General features: G+C 31.5%; 1 protein-coding gene across 10 annotated transcripts in view; it reads right to left on the bottom strand.

The window, feature by feature from the left end:
- Positions 1-15,106, bottom strand: part of FRY (FRY microtubule binding protein) — a 184,696-nt gene that overhangs the window by 77,495 nt on the left and 92,095 nt on the right. For all 10 annotated transcript variants that reach the window (XM_087937235.1, XM_087937236.1, XM_087937237.1 and 7 more), the window contains 10 exons: positions 14,807-14,975; positions 14,339-14,431; positions 13,297-13,395; positions 10,856-10,957; positions 7,220-7,323; positions 5,848-5,956; positions 5,288-5,374; positions 4,163-4,334; positions 2,547-2,679; positions 1,954-2,061 (listed from right to left, as the gene is read on the bottom strand). In XM_087937235.1, the coding sequence (XP_087793361.1) occupies positions 1,954-2,061; positions 2,547-2,679; positions 4,163-4,334; positions 5,288-5,374; positions 5,848-5,956; positions 7,220-7,323; positions 10,856-10,957; positions 13,297-13,395; positions 14,339-14,431; positions 14,807-14,975 (1,176 nt within the window). The remainder of the gene's footprint in view (positions 1-1,953; positions 2,062-2,546; positions 2,680-4,162; positions 4,335-5,287; positions 5,375-5,847; positions 5,957-7,219; positions 7,324-10,855; positions 10,958-13,296; positions 13,396-14,338; positions 14,432-14,806; positions 14,976-15,106) is intronic.

Here is a 15,106-nt window from a genome sequence, read left to right as displayed (position 1 = left end):
AGATCTACATTATTGTTATAAATTTCTTCTCAGTCATTTGTTTCTGAGCAGATTTGAGTAAATTTATATGTTAAACTTTTCTTAAAATAACTTATCAGAAAGTATTTAATTTTGAAGTAAAATACAATGCAAATATCATAAAATTAATCTTGTTTTAATTCAAATTTAGTTTAGATATTTTTATTTTCAAAACAAAACAGTAAAGTAAAGCTCAAGACACAAACAACATTCGCATTAGGAGATTACAATACTGTAGACTGAAAAGCCAGGAAATACTTTGCTTCTAGCTCCAAATATAACAAGGACGATGTCCTTTATTTCTTTAAAATGCCTTACTAACTTTATAAAACTTTATATAACAATATATGGTTTATTTTAGAATATTCACTACTCTTTCCTCTGGTAATTTAATTTAACTGAAATGAAATTGGATACTGACTCTACCAGCTCATTCCTAGTACTCTTTTTATAACATCATATATCAAAACTGTCACAGGGTGTCTGAATACGGAGATATAACTGCAAGACATTTGATACTTATGAAATAGAAATAAACCAGATCTTCTAGAAGATACATGTGAAGACAGATACTGGAAGAAGAGTAATAAAAAAACTGAAATAAACTAAACGAGGTTGATACAAAATGAGTTAGGAAGAGAAACACAGATTAGCAATGATAGTCAATAGCAATGATAGGCAATATTTGTTATCTGGTTCATAGTTCAAGTTTATTTCAGCAAGAATATTTTAAAAAAGAATAGTGTTTCTTTCTTGTCCTATAGTTGTTCTGTAGTTGTGTAATATAATATCACAATGAGAATTTGGAATGAACTGGAGTAACCGATTTGACATTTCACACATGCCTTAGAATTTTCTACTTTTGTACTTGAATCACATGCAAAAATGCATAGGATAACACTTGCATCATGACAATCATTTTGTCATTCTATTTATTTATTTGTATTATTTATTTTGTCAATCAAGTATTAGATAACAGGAATAAATATAAACATGATTATGAATACATGAAATGGATACAAATAAAAAGGAACATTAGGACAGGACGGTAGGCATGTTGGTGCACTTAGGCATGCCCCCTGAGTGTTGTATATGTACAAATTCCTTTCTGAGGAATTTCAAAAGGTGCAGATACTATACACAGGGTGTTTAACATTTAACTGTGACTAACACTATAAAATCTGTATTGCAATGCTGATTTTTGAAATATGAAGAAGGAAATTAGGAGGTCAACACCACAATGTTTGACATGAAGACAGTTTATTCTTAACAAACATCTTAATCTAACAATGTTTTAAAAACCAACACACTGAAATGATTCAAAACATATACAATAATAGCAACAAATAGGTATGCATTTCAGCTAACATTCAAAACTAAGGCAAATGCAGCCCACCATTAATCCTGGAGCCTGCTAGTTTCTTGACACAGGTAGATAAGAAGTGATCTGAACTGACAACGTGGGTAGATTCTTGAAATCTGCTTGATGGGTTGAATTCTATGTTTTAAATTTAGCAGTAATTTTGCTTGGCTACCGCAAGCCACGTACACTGAGTAATACTGAAATCTCAGATTTAAACTGATTATTGTTATGCTTGTAGGGTCACTTAGATGTGAGGTTTGTTAATCAGTAAGGATAAATTAAAAAATTGGAAGAAAAAATTGTGTGTTTTATTATTTTCACCCAGAAGACTAAGCTGACTGCTTACTCTTCATAATCCCTTAGAGCAGCTGTACCTTTTCTGGTTGGCTTCAGCAGTTACAGTGAGATCCAAAAAAAAAATGTGATTTATGGAATTGCTAGCAGCTCCTACATGCACACAAAACATGTTCCGATGCTCTTTCCAAGATGCTACAGAATTCTATTATAGCTCTACAAATTGATCAGCAATGTCATTTTGCCTCTAAAATTTATTTAATATGTACACAATTTACCTTGATAGTAAGTCAATCAGCTCTAATTTAGACATTCCATCAGGAAGGAGTCGTGGAATAGCAGCAACACAAGTCCTGAAAAGGTCAATTTTTGGTTTTCTTTCACCTCTGAAAAGAATATGAAATTTATTAATCATTTTAGTACCAGACAGAAGAAAAAAATATAAGCAATAGTAAAATGATGTAAAATGATGATCTTATTAAGCATTCTCCCCCAAAATGGCAGTAATTATTTATAAATCAATATAATTTTACATAACATAAGCATTGTGGTATTATTCAATTGCTAAGATCAAATTTGTCTCAAAATTCAAATAAGATCTGGTGCAAAATCAGAGCTACAATGAAAACAAGTAATTTTTCAGGATCACAAAGGAGATGCTAACTCCTGTTTTTAAAGGATTATAAAGAAAGACTATGCTTAACTACAATTCTGAAATTTATTATCTACATCAATGCTTCTCAATCTTGGCAACTTGAAGATGTGTGGACCACAACTCCTAGAAGTCTCCCTATATAGATAAGGTTTTGCTTTTTAAAATTTTTTAGCTGTAATAAATCCAGCTCAATATCAATTATCATTTAAGACTTACGTGATCATATCTTCAGGTTCTTTGTTTAACATTTGTATATTTGTGAGCATCATGCACCGCCCAACTTCTTTATCAAGATGTCGTAGTATGTTGTCTACAGCTTTTCTTACTTGGGAATAATACATTGACATGCCTAGAAAAACATACAGTGGAAGAAACCATAAAATGTAAATCTAAATTATTTTTTAAAAAGTGAACACGTGCATTTTAGGTGTTATTATTAACAATTTATTATTTTGATCTGTAATAAAGAATGTTCTACCCCACAATTTATTTTGTACTTGAATATTAATGAACCAAATAAAGAAAATATAAATTAAAAAAACATTCTTTTACAGACAAGTGAAATGCAGAAAAAGAACTTACATGCAGATTATGACCTTAGTATCTGGTGACATTATAGTAATTGAAATCAGTGTTAGGAAGGATCATAAAATGAGGGTGCTAAAGCAATTGACTCTTTATGTGATTCTTAGGCAGACTAGAACGTGAAAGTGAAGCTTTTTTTTAAGTCAGTGAATATTCCAAGTACTGGAAATACGATTTTGCTTACTTAAATCTACCCATGAATTCCCTGATAAAATTATTTGAGATAAGAAAAAGTCCCAGAAAATGCAGAATTGCATTGGGCCAGCTGAATCCAAGAGTTCTGATAGAAAAATGGGCATTTCAGGTGTTTAAAGGATTTTCCCAAACTATGGCATTTAGGATAGAATCAATACCATTAACTCATAAATTAAACACATAATGATACAAAGGCAGATGTTTAAATTTAGAAAAAACAGCTGTTTACCCTAAGCTTTTTTAAAATAAAACTTCTGAATAGAATCATAGAAGATTCTTAGAGAAACATTGTTTTGCTTTATATTATATGAGTAAGCATAGGACTTTTGAGGACTTTTAGGATTAGCTGTCTCAACTGATTGTTCAATCAGTTCTAATTAGGGAAACATTTCTAACAACAGTATTGAATCAAACTTATGGGTTCATGCAGGATCATCTCTTTAATAATGCCTATATCCTTAAAACTCCTGAATTTCTATCAGCATGCTGCAATGAGATAATGGATTTATAACTATCCTTTTCTTGTATTTACATTCAAGACATATACTAGCAAAGGACTGACACTACAACTAGTCTAACAAATGGCCATTGACAAATCTTTCTTTTAGAATACTGCTTTATTTTTTTCTAGTAGTTATAACTTAATATTAGTCATGTGAATATCACATTATGAACAGTTATTCCATGTGATTCCTATTTTAATTATATAGATTAATAATTATTAGTCCTATTCTGCCAGAGTTAAATTCTGGAAAAAATTAATACAAAAATAAATAAATAAATAAAGCAAACAGTACACCATAATAAATGGGTTATACATTATATCACTATAGTATTTGCATAATTTTTGGTTGCTACTGGCAACTAGAAATTGTCCCCAGGCAACCAAACTATGATTCAACTTCTTTCAAACTGCATTCTCCAAAAGAAGCATTTGGATATATACTCTGCTCAACAATGAAATGAAGTCTCAGGGCTAGCAATGTGAGTAAAATTTGGCTCAAGCTGTCATACACATTTGTGAAGAGGCAGAAGACATGTCTGATACTTGCCTATCATTTTAGCTTCCTCCTCTGTGAGAGTTTTGCTCAAGTAAGTTTTCTTCACTCGTAGCGTGTTTCCAGAAGGCAGTACAGCTCCAGTAACAGGCATTGGAGGCTCTCCATCTTTTTGCTGCAAGCTATCCGCAATAACCAAGAAAGCTCTCAGACCAATATTCATTCTCTGCAAATTTGATGGATGGATGATGAAAGCAAAATAACAATTATGTGGTTAGCACTGATGCATTCTTTACTCTCACCTGACCTGAAGAGATTACACTGAAAATAGCTAGAGATCAATGCAGTATCTCCAAAAGATTCCAAAGAACATGTTCCATACATGAATTTAGATTCCAGTGCGAATTAAAGAGGACTGATAAGAATACAATAACATGGAAATGGTTGTGTGAAATAGTGGGGTATCAAGTCAGTAATTTTAGGTTTCCAATTAGTTACTCAAGAACCTAGAAGTATGACACAGAATATTTGTATAATATTTAAAAATGTGTTACAATTAGCAAACAGGCCAAACTGTTGCTTTTTCCCTAGTTTTCTCAACATAATGTAATCAAGGAGACAAGCCTTCTCTACTGAAATGTCTACCCTAAGGAACAGTCTCTCATGGAGATCTGGATAGCCCCAATCCTGTTTGTTTTCTGGAAGGTTGCAAAAAACCAGCTGCTCCATCAGGTGTTAGGGTTGAGGTGATATCAGAGACTAACACATGTAGACAAGTCTGTGATTAAGAATAATGTGTGAGATTCCTCAGCTTTTGTATTTTGTTATTATATAACAATTTTGTAATTCAATATATACAATTATATTTAATTGTATTTGAACTGTTTTTATTGGTGTATTATTAGCCATCCAAAATTATCTGTTTATGATGGGGAAACATAAATTTCAAAAATACATTTCTACGAACTACATGGAATTGTTCCATCAATGTAGAGCACTGTAAAAACATGTGCTTAGGTAGTGTTAAAGAGCAGTTAAGGACTTGATGAATGATACAGATGAGAGTTGATCCCTTATGCCAAAACAAAGAGCACTAAATAATACTGACCCACTTTTCTCTTAAAAATATATTATACTTTTTAAAATTTTAAACAAATTATATTAATAATGATACCTTACCTCTGGATTTAGACTAAATGCTTTTGCTGGCTTTCCAACACAAAGGAAATCAAAAATGATTTCTTTCATTGCAAAATCCAAACGTTCCTGTAGCAAAATATATATTGCACATGAACATATGATAACATTTGTTGCATCTCTATATTATCTGAGTGGAATGAATTCTAAATAATCATAGAATTCCAACTTATTTTAACAAGACCTCATTTATAGCAAGACTTTCTACATAAACAATGAAAGGAGATTGCTGCTTATCTAGGAAATTGTAAAGCAGAAGGCCTAATTGTAATGTAACCCTATGTAGATCTTAAATAACTTATCCTGATAGATGAGACGATATAATTGAGACATATTCAATCCATTTAGTGTAGTTTTCAACATGAGACTTTTCTATAATTCATCCAACTGAAAGCTGAAACTGACTATTTAGGTAGGCTAAAGAAGAAAACTCAAGAAGCAAACCTAAGAAGCAAAACTTAGACATGTAAATAGAGGAAACACAATATAAAACTTATCAAGAAAACATTCCATAGCTTAAAAAGCATAAAAGTTTTTCAAACCTGTGCAATAAACTGTATAATTTTCACAAAAATGTTCAGAGGCATGTCTCGTGGTACCACACCTCGGGAACCTTTTGGAAAAAGGGTTGTGATGATTGTTATAAGCCGACTGTAAAATTAAAAAAAACAACATTGTGACAAGTTCATTTTTTTTGCAATATAGCTTTATGCTACCTTAATCAAACTTTTGAAAATAGTTTAGAAAAATCCTACAGGAAAAATGCCAATAATGGAAAAAATATTTTGTTCCAGATTAAAAGACAGCATGTCATTCTGCCTAGTACATTCTAAAATTTGTTAAAACTGAGACAAGAAGAGATTCCCTGTATCAGAAACATATTGTAATACTGATGGCACAGCAAATGCAGTTAAATAAAAGGATAATTCCATGATGTAAATGTGTATTTACCAAACTATAACCCACAAATATGCCCTGGATATGTCTCAAAATGTAACTAAGATATTTTATCTCTTTCTTTGCATTATGTGGCACTAATTATACCCTTTTTACATATTACATTCATTTTTATTAATAGAAAATACTTTTGGATGAAAGATGGTACATGGAAAAATTGTTACCCAATTACTACTAGAAAGTCAGGCTGGTAATTTAGCATTTTTAGCTCGCATTTTTTTCAGTCCCTTTTTCTTGTGCTTCTTCACAAAGCACATATTCCTCAGGAATTTGGGATCCCCCCCCTTTCAGAGATTCGTCTCTTTGTGACCTGGATTTCTTAATGCCGTTTCTGTGCCATTTGCAAGATTGTGTATAGTATGGTTCTGGACTTGGATCAGGGATGGGATTCTACAGGTTCGCACCTATTCGCTAGAACCGGTTGTTAACATTCTAAGCAGTTCTTCTAACAACTGGTTGTTAGAAGAAATTACTGCCCTAATCCTATAAGGAAGGCAGGAAGGAAACATTCTGGTGTTGCTTACAGAAAGTGCCTCTCGGTTAACCCTTATTACATTCTTGGCAGGACTAGACTTCCTGTCTCAGAAACTTCTCTGGAGTTTTTTTCCCTCCTTTACTGGTACTTTGCTTGTGTGGAATGACCAGTCAAAATTACAATGGCACTGAAAAAAGTGACTTATAAGCATTTTTCACACTTACAACTGTTGCAGCATCCCCACAGTCATGAGAGGCCAGGCGAGGAGATGTGCGCCTCGATGTGAGTGATGTTGAGTTGGCCGTACCCCGCCAGTCAAATTACCACCAAGCCATGCCCACCAACTAAGCCATGCCCACAGAACTGGTTGTTAAAATATTGAATCCCACCCCAGACTTGGATTATTCTGAAGGTAGCTTTAGTGATTTGCTCACTATATGAGAAAAATTACATTGAAATTAAATATGAATATAGAACAATACCTTTGGGTAGTTGTATTGCTTTCACATTTAATTCTAATCATATAAACCCATAGCAGTCTGTAGAGAGATTCCAGTGCAACTCGAGCCATTTTTGGATCTTTGTTCTAAAAAAAAATCATGAAAATACTGTAATCTTGATTTATATTTCATATAGCTGCTAAATTTTAAGGCACCTATGTTTTTATTGATGGACCCTGAAAAAGGGCATTTTATTTGTAATGACCTATGAGAACTATTAAGACTGACAAATCTACAAAATATGGATTATGGCCTTGTTTGGGTTCCTGCAAGAAAAGGGAAAAAATACATAGCAGACTTTATGCCAAGAATGATATGAGAGCCAAAGTATTTGGACTATGTTCTCATGGCATGAACAATCTGAGCTAAGTAATGATATTACAGAGAGAGAATTAGATACAGCATGCTGTATTTTTGTGGAATTTAGAAAAATGAGAAGTATGTAACAGATCTGAATAAAGTAATTTTGTAGAGTACAGATGAGGAATATACATGCATGAAAAAAGGTGAAGATAATGAATTAAAGGATCAAACCGTATGGTATTGAATGAAGGGATTATAATATATGTATTATATAATATGATATATATGGTAATGAAATTTTGTAAACTGAAACTGAAGCTAATGCTGTAAATGTTTGAGTACAAGGAGAAACACAATGAAAATAAAGTAATATTATGAATGGTGACAAATTGCAAGGCTGCACTCTATAAATGGTAAACCTGGAGAACTGCTAAAATTTGCATCATAAGTAAAATAATGCTACTATCGTTCCCCTACATGGAAGGAAAATAGCAATATAACATAAATAATAAATAATAAATGTGCTCCTTTCATATCAATTAGATTTGATAAAAGTAATGCATGGAGATCTGTCTTTGTAAGAGAGAATAAAATAGAAAGCAAACATTTAATATATTTAAATTTAAAATTATGATGCTTCTAGCTTGAAATATATATGCTTGAATTCAACAGATTTGAGAAAGAACACTATTTTTTCACTGTAGCAATGGGTAAGTTGAACATGTCTTGTCTATGTATCTTAAAAGTGCAGAAGACTTCTCAGCCTTTGCAATCAGAAATATTCTTACTGGTGATGACTTTTAAGTTTTGAGTGGATAGATGTCTTCAGCTTTGTTTAGTTATCAAAATCAAGCATCTACTATAATTCTAAAGTGTGCTGGAAGCCAAATAATCTGCTACACAAACACATCTGGAGTGTCCTTTTAAAGCCAGCTGAGCAAACTGACCTAAAGACAGATTTTTTTAAAAATGGCAAGATGTGAATATTTCATATCTCAGGCATATAACTGGTACATGACTTTTACATAAAAGTCAATGTTAACATTCAAAAAACCACTTTAAAATGACAGATAAAAGAAGCTATTATTTATTGCATATTTAATTGAAATGGTTTTAACAAAACTTAACTTTTGCAAAGTTATTTATCCAATCTGTCAGTTTTTATGTTTTATAATATTTTTATATACAGTTTTATAACATTAACTAGAGGGTGCACATTACAAAAAGCAGATCACAATGGTCATGAAGTGTGAGACAGTGTACTATCAATAAGCCACAAAAAAACTTGATTTTGCAAATTACCCAGGCTGGGTTTATTAAACTTGCTAAATCGTAATAATGTTTTTTTATTTTGTTTTAGTAACAACTAGCAATTATTATTTGTAAACCAAGGTTTATAGCCTAATGTATTGTATGAACTCAGACAATTATATTTCAGTGAACCATGATTAAGTAAAATGCATAAGAGAATCATATATTGCAGTATATTAAGATTTGTGTCCTTTTTGTATCATATTATGATGCTATTATATGCAACTATGACAGATTAATCAGACTTCACCCTAAGTGTGCCCAGATAACTCACTTGAAAAAGGAGAAACTGGAAAAAGTTTGGAGAAGGGCAACAAGGAACAAAGTTATATGATGAAAGATGACAGAACTGAGCATGTTTAATTTTCAGAAGAGAAGTTGAAGTAGTAATATAATTGTAAAATACTGGTTGAAATACAAGGTCAAGACCTGTTCTTCCTCTTTCATGGATGCTCTAAAATGCTCTTTCATGGATGCAGGAGAGAATGTGGAGTGCAGTTATCAACCAGTTATCCTGAACCTGAGTTCTCCTTCACTGGACGTTTAAGCAGACGTTAGAAAACCATCTGTTGGGGATGCTTTCATTTGGATTTCTGCATTGAGCAGGAACTGGAACTGAGGCCTAAACAGTTCTTTAACTCTGTGATTCAATAAATGTTCTATGACATCACAGAAGTTCTGCTAAGGATTTGTTAGCCTCCTTTACATTTTGCTAATTAAAAACAATGCAACTATTTAGCTTTGTAACTATCCATCCTTTGTAGAAATACCACAGAAATGCTCAAATTGAATATAAGCAAAATGAGTCAAATTTTCCGTAAATAATTTTAAGTATAATCCAGTGAACAACAATGTTCAGATAGTATTTATGCAAAATGATTGGTAGCAAGTTTTCAAAATAGGAAAAAGTTATTATTTACAGTAAAGCAACTGGCAGTTTTTAAGCAATAGTGTTTCATCCAGTTAAACATAAAAAGATAATAAACCTGGCTGTTAAATTTTGGTTCTCACCAATCATAACTCTATATGTGATTAACAGCTGTATTTCAGTTAATAGAGCCGGAGAGCTTAGCTATCCAAACAGCATATAAATATTTATGAAATAAAAGGAGGAAGAGTGAGTTAAAAACTCACCAATCACCTTATATGACCTTTTCTGTTTTCAAATATACCAGTAGGGGTATCTGGAATGTTTATGGTGGTTTTATAGCTAAAATAGTGATTCTGAAAAACAAGAGATAGTATTGGCAGGCAAGTTTTTGTAAAAGTAAAAGAAAATCTTTGTTTTAAAAAGACTAATCTGGGGATATGTTTAGGACTATGCAAAACCCAGTATGAATTGGAGAGACAATCAAAAGGAGTTTATTCAAATAACATATTCCTGCCTGAGAGAAAGAAGACGCAAGAACATTTACATTGCAATATTTTTTGTAGGTCCTGCTTGCCTTTTTTACCTTTTAAAGTACAACAATTGTCATCCATTTGTTTTTAACAATTATATTAAGTATTCTTAACAACCATTATGTTAAGTAGATGTTAAATAAAATAATTATATTTTCTTTTTAATAACCATATCTTTAGTCTGTACTGTTTGAAGGTTATATATTTTAACTGTTTTTATTGTTTAGTATTTGTATTTTAAAGCAGTTCAAAGTATACCAGAGAAGACAGCTATAATCAATTCTTCTTCTTCATCATCCTGTTAAATGTAAGATGTGGACGTTATTATTTTTAAAAAAAGTAATCTTATTATATTTACAAATGTACTTGCAAGTACTAGTTCTATTTTATTTTAAAGGTACTTAACAGAGGTGTTATATAAATGCATCCTACATTTCAGTATGCTATGTGTATTTTATAATTAGTAGAGATGTGGGAAACCATTTATTGATTTGCAAGGAAGCCTCTAAATTAAGAATATAAGATTGCACGGATAGTATTGGCAGATTCATGACACATAGACCCAGAGCTAACTACAAAGCAAGCAAAAAATGATGTACTAACTTTGAGATTGGACAGGCAGTTGTTGAGAAAAATATGCCATCTATTTAGAAAGAACTGTTTTTGACTGACACAAAGCAGGCATGTTACTAGAGGATACAAAGCCTAAATAAGAGACAAAAGAAATACAAGATTATTTGAATGACAACAAAGGAGAAATCTAATTTATCAACAGATCCATAGTAAACGTTGGAGCATTAGATCCACACTAAACTTTAGAGCTCCACCTCTCTCCTGGCTTATATTAAATGCATCAGCCACTATAAACACAGAATTCAAACAATGATTTTTTTTAAATAAAAAAAATAACTCTTACAATTTTTAAAAACTTAATTATTATGATTTTTTGTGATCATTCCGTATAAATGTAGGAATATATTTACAATTAAATAATAAACTACTTCTATCTAGTGCTATCCAGTACACTTGAAATGCGCTCCAACGTTATGCAGCAATAGAGTGTAGCATTCCAAGGACAAATTGTAGTAAGCTGTAAATTATTGTACCAGTTAGATTTGTTGAATGTTAAGAATCTGCTGTCATGAAGCTATTAGAATTCCCACAGAATAGACCATTTGTATAGACTAATGTGGCCCTCGGCTTTAATGGATAAATTAACAAATACATTCATGGTAGTGACAAAAAAGCAGTTTAAGTTCTTCTTCAAATAACTGGTATTTTTTTCATCCCATTTTATCTAATAATCAGCACTAAATAAATGTTTTTTTCTTAGAACTGTATTTTATTTGGCTCTATTACTGGAAATAGCCTAGAGAAACAGCTTGTCCCTTATACAGTCACAGAAATTTCTAACTTTCCTTCAACACTTCAACTATATTATTTTCAGTTAAAAATATTCTTAAAGTTTCCTTTTCAATTAAAATATTGTAATAAAAATAAAAGATTCCATAATTCGCAGGTCAAGTACAAAGGGGAAAGCTAGATGATCCAAAATGCATATTTTTTGTCCAACTTTTTGTCCTCTTCCAAATGTTCTACCTTGCACTTTCAATTAAATAGTTTTTTTCTTCCCTTTCCCCTTTTTGTTTTGCTTAAAAGCTAGAAAAACAAAGTATGATTTATATGTACTCTGGAGAATGTCCACTATATTCAGTAGGATTTTAACACTCTCAGTATTAAAAGAACTATTTAAATCACAATCTTTCATCATTATTATCAAAATCAAATATGTTATTACAATCATTGATCAGAAAAAAACTTTAAAATATAAATTACAGAACAAAAATAAAATTAATTGAGCTCAGATGATATCATGTCTTCACTACCATCTAATAATAAAGGTCAATTATCCTTATTATGCCTAGGTTAGTGTCTCTTAATAATTATTTAGTATAAAATATTCCTGTTTTGCCTGGAAATCACTGGAAGATTGGTGCTCTATGGTAGTTATAATATCTTGTGTTTTTCTGATTTTGATGTAAATTGTAATGCAAAATCTACTACTTTCAATTAAAATTGTAAATTGAAATGTTATACCTTTTGTTTTCTTAAAGTCCCATTCATTTTCAATTGATCTAGCCAATGGACATGATCTAGTTAGAGAACCACATCTTCTTTCAAGATTTAACCATTATCTAAATCTTTCCAAATGACCTCAGTTAGACTTAAAAGTGATTACTTTCTTCACATTCAGCATTATTATTTTCTTACAGTGACCAAAACTCATAATATATTCACAATTGCAAGTTTCATTGATACATTTTAACAATTGTTTAGTAAATTGAAGAATTAACCTTATCAATATAAATAAAATTGAAACCGTACTAAGATTTACTGCTGCTGCCCAATATTTATTGAGCCATTAATGAATATAGTACCTTATCTCCATCCCTAACCAGGTCCTATATTCGGGATATTAAAGGTATTTGTAGAAACCCAATGCTTGGGAATAATTAACCCACAAAAGTAATATAATCGAATGAAAGAAGAATATGCTAAGATCCAATGCATCATATCTTCATCTCTGCTACAGCTTTTCAAAATGAAATGTCTATGCTACTATTAAGTTCATACAAAGTATAATTATACTTAGAGACTATTGTTTTAAAACAAGTTATATCAGCTTGTATATTAAGGATACCAATTACTTATTAACAAAACTTTATTACTTTGCAATGTTTAGTAACACACCCATTTACCCTTTTAAGCCTTATGATAAGGCTGGACCATATTTCAAGTAGATGGGAAATAATGGTGTGCTTCTTTTAATAGCCAGAAATTAACAATGACTAAATAAGGTAGAAATATTGTACATAAAAACAATTTATGCATATACTGAGAGGCATGTACAAATTAAAAATTCCAACAAATTATTGTGAATCTAATGAGATACAGAGATATAGTTTTGGAAACATTTCAGAAAGCATTTTAAGAAAAATAAATATTGCCTTTTCATAATAGATATTAACCTCAACATTACTAACCAGTGAATGCTTCTTTCGTGAAGATAGTTCGAGTGTTGTATCATAGAGACTTTCAACAAAGTTCCTCAGACAGGGAACATTCACTTCATTTTTAACAGCCTGAAGAGAGAGAGAAAGATAAAAATTAAGTTTTACTTCAGATTTTCTAATACGTACAGCTTGGATACTCATATAGAAGAGAATACTGCCTACAGTCATCAGCTGAACAAGGGAAAATAAACTTAAACAGAATCAAGGGAAGGCACTGAGGGGAATCGTAATTCTAGCAACTCTGATATCTAGCAACTATCTGTCCAAGATGAGATAGAAAGAATAAACACAATATGCAGCTTGAGAGCTCTTGGATCTAAATTTTACCCTGAACCTTGAAGTGAATCCAGCCTCTTACCTTCATCATATCTTAAATAATAATAATCTAATACAACTGTAGATATACTTTTATTCCCCAACTATTTCTATTTTGGATTCCTTTTTTTGGCCACTCTTGCATTTTATTCAGAAATTACCATTGGTACAAAACATTGCTGCTGTGACAGAGCACACTATGCTAATTTTGAAGTGTTAACACAGGTTGTTTATTTGTTTCTGGATATAGTGAAACATGTCATTTACTACTTTTAAAAACTTGGCCCCAGGACACATGCAAAATACTTCTTATTGCAAGATTCCCATCATTTATTTTCATAAGCCACCAGAAGCCCATTTTTCAATGGAAGCGGGTTTGCCTATTTGCTATTTGGGGTCAAACTTTCCAAGTTGAATTCCCAGTGCAATACAAGAACTGCTGTCCATGCTGGCCCTTAAGATGACTTTAAAACAGAAACCTTTCAATTAGCTTACAGTTGAAATGGTTTATTTTTAACTTTTGTTATTAATTTAACTTTGGTAAAAATGCTACTTTAATTCTGCTTTAACATTAGACTATAGTTTTAAAGTTTTATGTATTTTAACTTATTACTAGCTATAGTACTCGTTAATACTGCGTATACTAATCAGGGACTTGGTTGATCGTTGATAGGTTAGTAAAGAAAATAGTACTTACAGCAGCTACTGGGACAAGAATTTCAACAAACAACCCTGCTAATGCATGTTTGATATCTTTGTCTTTAACTTCAAGAAAATAATGTGCACATTCCTAGAATAAACAAAAATAGAAAATAAAGTTTCATAAATAAAGAAGAATATTTGTATTTTTGACAAAGCCATTACTTTGTTAAATAGGAGCTCCCACTGTATTCGAGGGTCTTACTCCAAATTAAGTACAACAAAATAACACAGAATAATAATCTGCCAAATAGAAAAATCTAAGCAAATATTATGAGCAATCAAATGAAAATAGTTTTTCAGTTATTATAATAGGCATATCTTATTTTCCAGTTTTCATTACTCTCTGACCTGTGAAATAAAAACCACCCGTTCCTCAAATTAGTTACTAAACAAGCATTATGAAGCACTGAGGTTTGTTTGTATAAGAAAAGGACAGCTTCCTCCTGATATGGAACTTTGCTACCTGCATAAACTGAAGGGAAGCTTCAAAATCTTCCACAGGATACATTTTAATACGGAAGAATTTCATCCCCATGATTAGACTGATAATGCTTTGAACCATGTAAGGATTCTGCTCTTTATGCCGCAGCTCTTTCAATTCTGCCATAAATTTCTTCTTCACAGCTGGGAATCTACAACAAAAATAAATTATAATGATGCTTGTTTCAAAGTATATATTTGGCAGCAAGACAGATATTTATATTTTTCACTATGCGTTATACTTTATATACTTGTTTTACATTGTGAGCTACACAGAATGGTC

This window comes from Pseudonaja textilis, chromosome 7 (assembly GCF_049901715.1).
Source record: "Pseudonaja textilis isolate UNSWEBS1 chromosome 7, rPseTex1.2, whole genome shotgun sequence".
Classification (NCBI taxonomy): Eukaryota; Metazoa; Chordata; class Lepidosauria; order Squamata; family Elapidae; genus Pseudonaja; species Pseudonaja textilis.
Note: the sequence above shows the minus strand (reverse complement) of the source record. Positions and strands in the feature narration are given on the sequence as shown.